At 34.7% G+C, this 11213-nt stretch overlaps 3 protein-coding genes across 3 annotated transcripts; 1 reads left to right on the top strand and 2 right to left on the bottom strand.

The window, feature by feature from the left end:
* Positions 1-2717: 2717 nt before the first annotated feature.
* Positions 2718-3165, bottom strand: EV154DRAFT_514314 (uncharacterized protein). Its single transcript, XM_051602112.1, has 2 exons — positions 2943-3165; positions 2718-2857 (listed from the first exon to the last, which is right to left on the bottom strand). The coding sequence occupies exons 1-2, from the start codon at positions 3065-3067 to the stop codon at positions 2746-2748; spliced, it is 237 nt and encodes a 78-aa protein (XP_051456030.1). The 5' UTR covers positions 3068-3165; the 3' UTR covers positions 2718-2745.
* Positions 3166-3351: 186 nt separating this feature from the next.
* Positions 3352-4250, bottom strand: EV154DRAFT_603944 (uncharacterized protein; the record flags this gene model as incomplete). The annotated part of the gene is made up of 4 exons (XM_051607376.1): positions 3803-4250; positions 3636-3734; positions 3492-3587; positions 3352-3419 (listed from the first exon to the last, which is right to left on the bottom strand). The coding sequence occupies exons 1-4, from the start codon at positions 4023-4025 to the stop codon at positions 3352-3354; spliced, it is 486 nt and encodes a 161-aa protein (XP_051456029.1). The 5' UTR covers positions 4026-4250.
* Positions 4251-4867: 617 nt separating this feature from the next.
* On the top strand, positions 4868-5534 carry EV154DRAFT_483057 (uncharacterized protein; the record flags this gene model as incomplete). Its single annotated transcript, XM_051598551.1, has 4 exons — positions 4868-4975; positions 5028-5130; positions 5278-5324; positions 5403-5534. 4 exons carry the CDS (start codon positions 4868-4870, stop codon positions 5532-5534), a joined length of 390 nt encoding a protein of 129 aa, XP_051456028.1.
* Positions 5535-11213: the final 5679 nt, after the last annotated feature.

Raw genomic sequence — 11213 nt, 5'->3', positions numbered from 1 at the left:
TTAAATGCATATTAAAAAAGCTCACGGCTTTTGGCACCGTTGCTACGGGAAAATGCCATCACTGAATCCTTATCAATATTCTTACATCCCACCCTTTTTTTCTCTCCCTTTGGCAGCTTGTACCACAGTAGTAGTAGATAAGGAGAGTTATCTACTATGGGTTTGGCAGTGCGACTCAGTCTCACGACACACTCTATTTTGATTCCCAGATGAAATAATTTTTTTTTTTAAAAATAAAAAAATCTTGTTGGTTATTTTCAATAACAAAATGCATTTAATAGGGGGTTTCATTAACTATTTCTCATTCTCATGATTTTTTCTCATAAATTTAATCAGCCAATAACATTGCTTCAATTTTTGAGAAATATAATTTTTCTGAGCAAGATTTTTCTTTCTCAAGATGAGAAAATATTTCTTGAGAAAATGAAAATAATTAATGAAACCCCCTAATACTTCCTCCGTCATCTGTAAATTATACAAAATATTATTCTGTTGGATAAAAAAAAGATTGAGTACATTCGGGTGATTTAATGTGACGACTCTCACTTTGACGGATGGTGTATCTGCCCTGCCGATGTAGGGATTTTAATTTCAATTGACCAATAGGAAGTGAGATGTAAATATTCATACTTCAACAACGAATATGGATATGCCCGAGTGTCATTATGTTTGTCTTTTTTTAAAAAAAATGTACAGGGAGGTTAAGCAAACGTTTGTTTAGTCGGAGGTTTTTCAAAACCGTCAAAAGTTCTCTAATAATCTTGCATGGAAGCTGTGCTTTTTTTTTTCTTTTTTTCTTTTTTTCTTTTTTTAGAAAACCGAAAACATTTTTCTTCGCTTTTTTACTTTGTTATCTCTCAATCACCCTAATACTACCATCCTTGTTGAGACATTATATGAAGACATGTATACACATAACAGGTTTATTACATTCCTGCGATCAGATGACAAGATAAAAAGACGAAAAATGATTAACAATCTACAGCATACTTCATCTACCAGCAGTTGCCTGTTTGTCAGAATCAAACACTTAGCAGCATATTTGGGCGTTTGTGTTGGTGCCATCATCTTGATCACTGGGATTGACGTGTGACGGGTCGAAGCACCATTTGGCTCATTACCTCCCTCAATGCCAAGAATTGCTTCTGTCCATTGCAAGGCTTGTGCGAAAAATAAAAAACAACGGAGCCAACAAACTATTATTGATTCGTCACCTTTCGTAAACTATTAAAAGAGGAGTGAGTTAGCTATTTACGTTATACTATCGCGTGTTACTAACTTCTGACATAGACTGTAGAACATGACATACTGGTTTCCACGCGACGCTTTTTTTGTATACCATCTATAAATTTGAGTCACATATACAGCCGATCCCTTCCACATGCGTGCAGTCTTTGTAATCGTATGCTTGTCTAGTGTGAACTGTAGATCAGAAAGCGGGTGTCATTAGTATTTGTCTAAAGCCTTCATGATCACCTCTTATTCAACACCTTCTATCAACAAATTCGATGACAATAACTCGACTGGTCAAAAAGGCTCGCACAATGGACTTCCCTCAGTATTGTCTGGGCTTGATTCACCATCATACGGTCTTGTTGTGATTAAACTTAACATATACTCAATATCTATAACCCTCTCAACACAAGCCCGAAGTGGAATTTTTCGATAATATTACTAGAGTTTTTTTCACTTTGTCTATTAGATCTGATCAGTTTGGAATATTTTCTTACAGTACGCTCCATGGATCTTGTAGAGTAAGCACGTAGAGGACCTTGTTTTCTGATAATAAGCGGAATATGGATTAAATAGTCTTGAACTGGTTGAAATACGGCACACGATAGGCTCTTATGACCCATCTGTTCAACAAGAAATTCATGCAAATCTTGAAATCATTTGTAGAAAGTTGAATAAAGGGGGTGAGTATCAAAGTATTATGGCAAGCATCCTTATTTCGTTTTACTTACGTTTTCATTCTGATCAGAGTTTGTTGTTAAACCTCCCATTTCAATGCAAGACCGAACCGTTTTACCAGCGAAATGAATGCATATTGGAGGTCTGGGTTGGAAGGTGTAGGATGATGAATTTTGGAACAACATATAAAAGAAAGTCAAGCCAATGTACGGCACGAGTCTCATATGTTCTTGCTATCAAGTTATCGAAACTACATCAAAACAATGCTAGTATGTATTTTCTTGATTGCTTAATGGCGTTGCCTATTTCTATTAACTTGGGCTTTGGGATGAAAAAAGGATAGCCGGTTTTACTCTGGGTCAGATCGACAACTGAATAAAAAAGCATTATTTTTTTGGAAATATCTACCATGATGAAATCGTACACAAGCTTACCAATACCTCTAGCTATCAAATGTAACTCAACCAATGCAAAAAAAAAAAAAAAAAAAAAAAAAAAAAAAAAAAAAAAAAACTATGAACCCGAAAACGAAAGAAATTCCCTGAGGATGCTTGACTGATGTATGTTCGTAGCCTTGACATTTAAATAAGCGTAATTACATCCAGAGTAGTTAACTAATAATTTTAGCTTACAGGATCGTTTTGCTTGAAATCGGATGAAGGTCTTAAAGATCCGAAACTATCGTCCAAGTACATCCCCCCCATGTCGATTGTCTGCTGCTGTCCTTTAGTTCCACAAAATCTGCAGCTGAACGGGATTGTATGGGATCCCACATGTGCCCTATCGGCCCACAGCAGAAATGTCGCCGGAAGCCAATACTAGGTATACCTTTGCTCATTTTGTTTGATTATCATCCGATGAACCGAGACGTCCTTCAATTCCATAACAATATGCATCAAAAACAAATCCAAATCCTTTCGTTTCTTTTTTGGACCTGGAAATATGGCTAGTTGTAGCAAGTATGCATCCGAATATTTAACAAGGAGTAATATTAATTTATATTATTATCTTATAGGAAATGAATAAATAACTAATAGAAGGGTAGAAGTTGAAGATAATTGCGTGGATATAGCATGAATTGTCTTCTGTTTGTTGCGGTTAGCGAAACCATCAGTATAGAAAGAGATAGGAATGTCATCTGGATTGGTGAATTCATTTGAATTGACAAATTCCTTGTAATCTTGACCGTTGAAAAAATCACCGATTTCAACTTGACTTGTTTCCCTGTTCGCTCTATACTGCATAAGATCCCTCGTTTTTTGTTTCTGCAAGCATTTGTAAAGCGTATAACCGACGGAACATTGATGGTGGTGGTTATTGCAGGTGCCTGATCATTCTGATTCTTGTTTCTGAATTCATTGCAATGCGGACAAGTTCGCTCATCACCGTCAATTACAAAAAGCGTGCATCCGGTTTTTTACAAGTTTCATACTCATAACCTCAAATAGTCGACTTGGACTTGCCTAATGCATTAATAATGTCACCCTGGGATACTTTAGCACATGGCTCTGTTTCGTTTTAATAGTATGCTTAGATAACAGGAATTTTCACAGTAAAGATGTATGTATACCTTCTATTACTTGATTGTTGATTGTGGTCTCTAATAACCGTATTAATCAATCTTACCAGTTCTCTGTATCCGGGTTGAGAAATTTCATTCTCGTCAAAGCTGGATACTAAAAAAAAAAAAAAAATTGCTTTGATAAAGCTATTCTCACTTATACCGCCATTATTGTAAACATGAGCAAGACCCTCGGTTTCTCCACACCTACATTCAGTCAAATAGGGAACTCTTTCATCTAAATCTCTTTGGTTGTTGCGGACTGTTACATGTTACCCAACAAATCGAAGTAAGTGTTCTGTCATATACCTTGTACTTTTTAAAACTAACCTGCTGGTGTTTCTTGTTGCATAGGAGAAGCACTAACTGCATCCATAGGATAGTACGCCAATGGATCATTGTTGTTAATAGGTAATGCACCTTTGACATCCTCATTTGTGTCAGCAGAATCATTAACAGAATTGATTCTGCGGTGATTTCTCAAATCTTGATAAAAATTAAATTCTCTGTTGCAGGTAGGACATGGATGTAAACGGGTTGTCAATTTAACCATTTTATGAGTGGGAACAGAAGAGCTCGAAGTGGGATTAGAGATTATGTAGAAATTATTCAATGATGTGAAGTAAAGGAAAACAGATTTATTGACAGATGATGCATCCAACCCTTATTTAGGTAAGTAATATTGTGGGGCAATAAAAATCTCTACGTCATGTAGAAATGAAATTTGAACGGTAACGATAATGCTAAAATAAATAAATAAAAACCTTTTACTCCAACATTTCTAATAACTACACATGTCTGAAATAAACAACCATCATCATTTACAAATGACTAAAATTTGAGATTCTTTAGTTGAATCTGTCAAGAATATTGACAAATGCAATCAAATTAAAAGACGAATTAAAGCGAAATGTTTGGACCATTTTGGTCATGTCAAAAAAACAGTTCAACTTATGGCAATTGGTGATCTTCGGGAGCAAGGTTTTTTTCTATAGGACAATAACTTTCTTTCTAATACAACAATCAAGCTTATGACTCAGTTGAGCAATCTCTTCAGAGAAAGAGATACGTGGAGAAAAAGGATTACTTGGGTCCGAAAATTTATGATACCAATATCGTGCCAAGCAAGGTCAATGGCAAGCGCAATGGATTCAAGCAGAAAATATTCATTCTGTTCCAGCTACGGAACACTAAACATACCACTGGCGAGACAAATAGTTATGCCCCCGTTCCCAGTGGAACAATGGATTCAATCCAGATCGAGCTCAATCAATTGACTAGAGATGTTAAAGGGGTGATCTCGGTTGATCTTCGAGAAGCACAACTTTAGAAGGATATAGATACCAATTGTAGTTAAAACTTTTTATCTTATAAAGCTAGAAGAAGTTACACATAATGCAAAGATCGACATTTGTTTATGCAAAAATTTCTGGTGTACTTGGTAGGACATTCAAAGCCTCAAAACAGACAGATGCAAGAAAGATGAAGAAAGCGACTCAAGAGGTAGGTGTGAAACGATTTAACTTCGCCCTTAATGTATTTAAAAAAAAATTAGAGTATCCAAGTTGATGGTAGTGAGTTGGAGGAAGAAGAACAGAACTCCGGTAAAATAATGAAGATTTCGAAGCTGCATCACCTTTTCAAGGCGATGTTTCACTGTTAGTAAGACTACATTTTTATCTTCCTTCTTTTTGTCAGAGTAAGTACATTTCCATAAAAAACAGACCCGTTGAAATTCTTGTAGCTAACTAAAGAGCCTGATGCTAATGCTAATGTAGTCATTCGACCCATGCATGAATGACTAGTCTTGAAGTTTAACATCTTTCAATTGAATGTCTTTTACTTGTTGATGGTAAGTTTTTATTTTTGAACCTTCTCTCTTGCAGAAACTCTTTACTCAACTGTTGCTTTACTTCGTTTATCTCTGCAGACAATCTTCCAACCTTACTTTTGTTTACCTTCAGTAAAAAGCATAATTGAAGCCAGTCTGTGTCGGAAAATTGTCTCGTCACTTCCATATATTTTTGTTGATCACTACGTTTTCGAAGCGCTTGTGGGTTAAGGCATTTTGAAAAAAAAAATTATCTATTTGTCGACAAAATAAGTAAAGAGATTGTGTCGACTGGCGCTGTCACCATCTATAGTAATATTTTAAATATATAAAAGCAACCCTATCGTTGTCTGTATCATTTTTTAAATAAATAAATGTTGGATCATGATTACATGCAGCAGTTTTTAGAGAACAATTCAAACTACATCAAACAGAGTTAAATAGCTGTTAAAGGTTAATTTTATATTATATTATGATACCAATTACTATACATACTATTTTATGATTATTTGTTAAAAAGAAAACAGAAGAAGAAAAATCAGGCTTACGTACAAGAACGGTACACACAAACATAAAGTGCTCTTGCAGTGCGTTCGATAGGTACTTTCAATAACCCTTGGACCATTCTTTTTGTTTTCTATAATGTGTCTCTTTACAAGATGGAAAAAATGGGGAAACTACTAAGAAAACACTAAGAAGAAGGGTGATTTCAGAAAACAAAGTTGCAACTGTTTATTAAGTGGCAAAATTTTGGACTTAAAGCCCTTGGCATTTAGTATTGGAAACAATTTATTTGTAATATAAGTATGCTAATAAAACCGTGAATACTTTTTCATAGAGACATTTATAAAGTGCAAAATGTTTGATAGTTATTCGTCCCTTAAAACCAGCGAAGAAGTGAAGTTTATCGCTTTTAAAATAAAAGCATAAGTCAATTGAAATCACGATACAAAAAAGCCTAACCATGTAACACCAAACGTTGCATCAACAAGATACACTTTTTGACCACCTGTTACGTTCAGCGTATTAACATAAGAAATTTTCGTTTAATCATACAAATTATATAGGTATCGTAATATATGTTTATTAAACTACAAAACTCGATTTTGCAGTGGTTTCTCATTTCTTTAACAAGTATACGGCCCGTAGTATCGAGCATTAAATAGCCACCTTCTGAAAAAAACAATATTCTTTTTTTTTACAGCATAGTATCTTAGAGCACATTTTTTTTTTTTTTACCGCGTAATTTTTTTTGACAGCGTTATATTTTTTTAAAGCATAATTGTTTCTGCAGCGTAATATTTTTTAGCAGAGATATAAAATTGGAGGTGCGGGGAACCCCTCCTCCCATGAGAACGACCCATAACATTAAACTGAAAACCGAAAAAAAATGTTCTTGAATAACAAGTGGCTTTGATGTACAAACTGATTGCAAAAAAAAAAAAAAAAAAAAAAAAAAAAAAGTTACAATGGGGGGTCTGGGAGGGCGTCACCCTTCCCTCCAGTATAGCGACCAATAGCATTAAACATTAGTTGTAAAGCTCCAAAAGCTTTTTGAGAAACCATTTTATTTAAGAGAAAGTTATTAAGCAGGGAGTGACATTACAGAAACAAAGTCATTAACGCACGCCCGTTAAATTTTCCTTTTGGGATCTCCACGCCCGTGACCCGACTCTTGTAGCTGAGAATAATCTCCACGCCCGTACATAATATCTCCACGCCCATAATTTTCAAGCGCTAATAGCAGACCCGTATAGACTGGGATTTTGTATCTGAGCCGCATAACATAAACTAAAAAGCTCCAAATATCATAAATTAAGCGGCAGAGAAGTACTTGTCTTTTTTTTTCTGCCCTGGGAATCGAAAAATCTTAGAAATTAAGTGGGTTCTTGACTGGAAATCGAAAAGTCTTACAAATTAAGTGGAAATCAACTTAGTAAAAAAAAGATAGAAAGTAGTTTTTATTCTGTATTAGAAGTTAGAGAAGGAACTAAAGGTTCAACCAAGAGGCTAAGAAAAGAGATGCAATTTGATCTCACACTGGCGTATGTGTAATCATTCGCAGCAAAACAACGATGAAGAAGCTTTATAATCAGCTTAGCTATAACGATTCTACGGCATGTTCCGAGGTTGTTACTTTTTGTGAAAAGGAATTTTTTTAATTCATCCTTGTGCTTTTCGTTTGATTCCCCTACAGCTAATGTCTCAGGCATATCTTCCACATCAATACCGACAAGCATTGGCACGACACGCTTTGCATCGAAATCCTTCTTGATGTTGGAAGGAATAAACAAGTGCAAAAAATCTCATATAATTGTGATAGTGGCAATACGGCTATGGTACGTATCAAGTACGTCTGTATAACGGGTAATAAGCTTATATTGCACTTCTTTGTACTCATAATAATTAGTGAAATGAAATTTGCGGGAATCCTTGATCATTTTTAATTTATCGCATGTCAATTTGGAAAACTCCTCGTCAAAATCCACAAAGAGTTAATCCAATATATGAGCACGCGTAACAGTTACTGCTTCATTCAACATCTTTTGGTGGTATTATCTAATTACGAAGTTGAGTTGCTGTCATAGTGGATTACGGGGTGAGGATTGAATTTTTGGTGGGCAGTCAGTTTGCAACGCCCGTATATTTCATAGTCCGATGGCAGAGTCGGGTTACGGGCGTGGTGATCCCAAAAAGGAAAAATTACGGGCGTGGAATAAGTTTTTTGGTATAGAAGTATGTACTCGTAGTAGGAAAAGTCGTATAGCAGTATACAAGCGTATGCTGATATGCAACATCAAAGGTTGTTTTAATTTCATAGTTTATTTATTTAAACGATTTGCTTAATTATTCTTAAGTGAATCGTACCCAAATACGACAGTATCCGTTGAACAGATAGGCTTTACAACTAAGCAGGCTAATATCCACTTGTTTCAATTTAGAGTGATTTTTGAAGCACAAAGTAAGCTCTTTATCATCACCCGTCACCGGTCACATTCCGCCAGAGATTCGGACTTCTTCTAATAGAGGACAAGATTTAAAAAATACTCGGAAGACATCATTGAATACAACAGTGTTTGTTTTCTCCCCCGGGCAAAATCCAACCTCAACATTCTTGAGAGAATACTCTTGGACTTCGTACTGGCTTGCAAATGCATCTGACGCATCTGCGCCAAATTTATCGAACCAAACTAACATTGTGACATTGTTAATCAGCTTCGATTTTTGAAACGTATCAACCATAAGGAAACGCCAACAAAAAGAAGCCCTTAAAAATAGAGAAAGATAGCATTGTTAATAAACAATAATGAAATTAATATATCATGCACTTACCACAGTCCAAACGGACAACGGCGGAACGGCCGGATCGCCTATTTCGGCCGAAGCTGAAAGACGAAAAACTGTCTGGTAAAAAGACATTAATATTGAAGACTATAAACCTGACAGACACGAACTTACATGAGGCGGCGTCGCCCCCTTCCTCCATTAAAAAGGAGATCCCGGCGAAGCCATAAGGAAAACCCGACAAAAAGAAACCCTTAAAAATAAAAAAATAAAGAAAGCATTGTTAATAAACAATAATAAAAATGATAAATCATTCACTTACCATATTCCAGACGGATACGAAAGTCTTGTCTGTGCTGGGAGATCATACCACCCTTAAGCCAAGAAGTAGTAACTGGTAAATGACAGGAATATCTAAGATCGCTAAACTTGATAGATATGAACTTACCAGAGATAGCATTATAGATTGCTAAAAATTTTAAAAGCGAAGGAAAAAAAAAGGGGGAAGACGGAATTGGATTCTGGAACTTTGTTTATATATGAAATCGAAATAAAAAAAAAAATGATAAATCATTTTTACGGAATCTGATGAAAAGTTGATCAATTAACAGGTATTTTAATTGGATGGATAAGTCTGGAAAGTTTTGGTATATAAAAACTTTTAAAACTTCGCAAAATGCAAGATTTTATAACGAAAAATAGTAGATTATAGTTGTAGACCTTTTAGTAAACCTTTGGTAGAAGCATCTGCTTCTTAATATAAAATTAGAGCGATGACACAACTCTATAAATTTTGAAACGCAAGTTTTAAGATAGTTATATTTTAAGATGTCATTACATGAGTTATAGATTAAGATCATTGCTTAACCATTTCACTGATAAAATAGGGCCTGATAAAACATTTTTAAAAAATATTTTTTACATGAAGACTCATTACCCGATAATTCGTAATGAACAAGTGAACATCACGATATTATTAGGATAAGCACGACATAATCCTTTTTAAAATCTTTTATGATGTGTATTATAACTCTGAATTTTTTCATTTAAAAAAGGACTATCAACCTGAATAAAACCCGCTATACACTTGTTCCTCGAGAATTGGAGATATGCAACTGTGAATGATGGGACCGTAAGCTGGACACAAGCGACTCATTCAAAAAATGACAATGTGATGTACTTGACATTAATCAGTATATAAGCACATTAGGCAACTTTAAAAGCCTCTAACTTCTTTGACCTATTATATGCTAGATAGGCGGGTTGTGTGAATTCTTCAGTCACGCAAAAAAAAAAAAAAAAAAAAAAAAAAAATTGGTAATTTCGCCTTGCTTTAGCAAAAATTTTAAATTAGTTGGTAAAATATCACTACAGTTCAAGATGTCGCCCTTCATATTGTATGGTTAGACACTTGATAGATTGTACTTTTGTATTGGTTTGATGATAACAAACAGGATGGTATTCCAGGGCGAGGTGACGTGACGATCAACTACAAAGCATAAGACTGTGAGCCATTTAGGGCAAGTAGTTAGTGCATTGATATTTTTGTTAGGACAAAACCCTTGCTTTAATCCACAAATAAAGCTAACCACACTGTAAACAAATGGCAACTTCTTTTTTCTGAAAATGGAAAAGCTTCGGTGTTCTTTTTTTTTCTAGAAAAAAAAAGTGTACATCATGGCTTTCCATAATTATAGGTTTACCTACCGATTGGGGGAACAACCAATAATACAGAGAGCGCATCTCATAGCTTGTTTACAATATAAAGAGGCTAAACAGGAAGTTTGGGAGATACGGATCAATAAAGCTTAATGAAGTATGCATTCAGACCAGTAAATGAATATGCGTCCCATTGTTTATTAAAGAACTTACATGCATATATTTGTTACGGTTTATATTCACTGCACTCACTGCGCACAATGTACATTTATGTAGATGCAACTTGGTTTTAATGCAATACTTACCCAAATATACTCATTTCATTACTTTTATTTTAAAAGAAGGTCAACTTACTAAATATATTTAATTGTAATAAAAAACATTAAAAATGAAAAGCGGGGGTTACTTACTTGAGTTCTTATCTTTGGGCCAGAGCTTCAAGAAGACATTAAATGCATTCATGTTTATAAACAAGAACCATCTAACGTCATTGTTTAGACCTTAGGACACACTGATAACTAGCTTTTTAGGGAATTTACATGTCAATCTGTTCATGATATTGTACAATGAATATTGTTCTTGTACTCTTCTGAACATGCTACTCATTGATAATCTATAATTAGATCGCTTATTTGACTCTTCTAAAAAAAATTCAAAAATTGACATTTTAAAGAATGCTGATTCAGTACTTCGAATATATCTGCATACAAATATCATCGAAATTAGACTAACATTCTCTTGTATTATTCGGTGCTTGACATAATAAAGAAAATGGCCGATTATTCTTGCGTACAAAGTACATGATTCTAATTTAAGAACAAATAAGATCTAAGAATAATAGTTTGCAGATGTACTGGCTTGGTCCTTTAGTATCCACCAAAAAAGTGTGATCCTTTATTCGGGATTCACAGTGATTGTAATCACGATTTATATAAAATGTTCCAAACAAGAATTTAACAGTGAAAC

The sequence above is a fragment of the Mucor mucedo genome, assembly GCF_025094135.1.
Source record: "Mucor mucedo strain NRRL 3635 chromosome Unknown EV154scaffold_68, whole genome shotgun sequence".
In the NCBI taxonomy this organism is placed as follows: domain Eukaryota; kingdom Fungi; phylum Mucoromycota; class Mucoromycetes; order Mucorales; family Mucoraceae; genus Mucor; species Mucor mucedo.
Note: the sequence above shows the minus strand (reverse complement) of the source record. Positions and strands in the feature narration are given on the sequence as shown.

Coding starts and splice junctions, on each gene's coding strand:
- EV154DRAFT_514314 (XM_051602112.1), bottom strand. CDS start 3,067: ATGAATTCACCAATCCAGATGACATTCCTATCTCTTTCTATACTGATG. Junction 2,858..2,942: donor CAACTTCTACCCTTCTATTA/GTTATTTATTCA, acceptor TGCTACAACTAG/CCATATTTCCAGGTCCAAAA.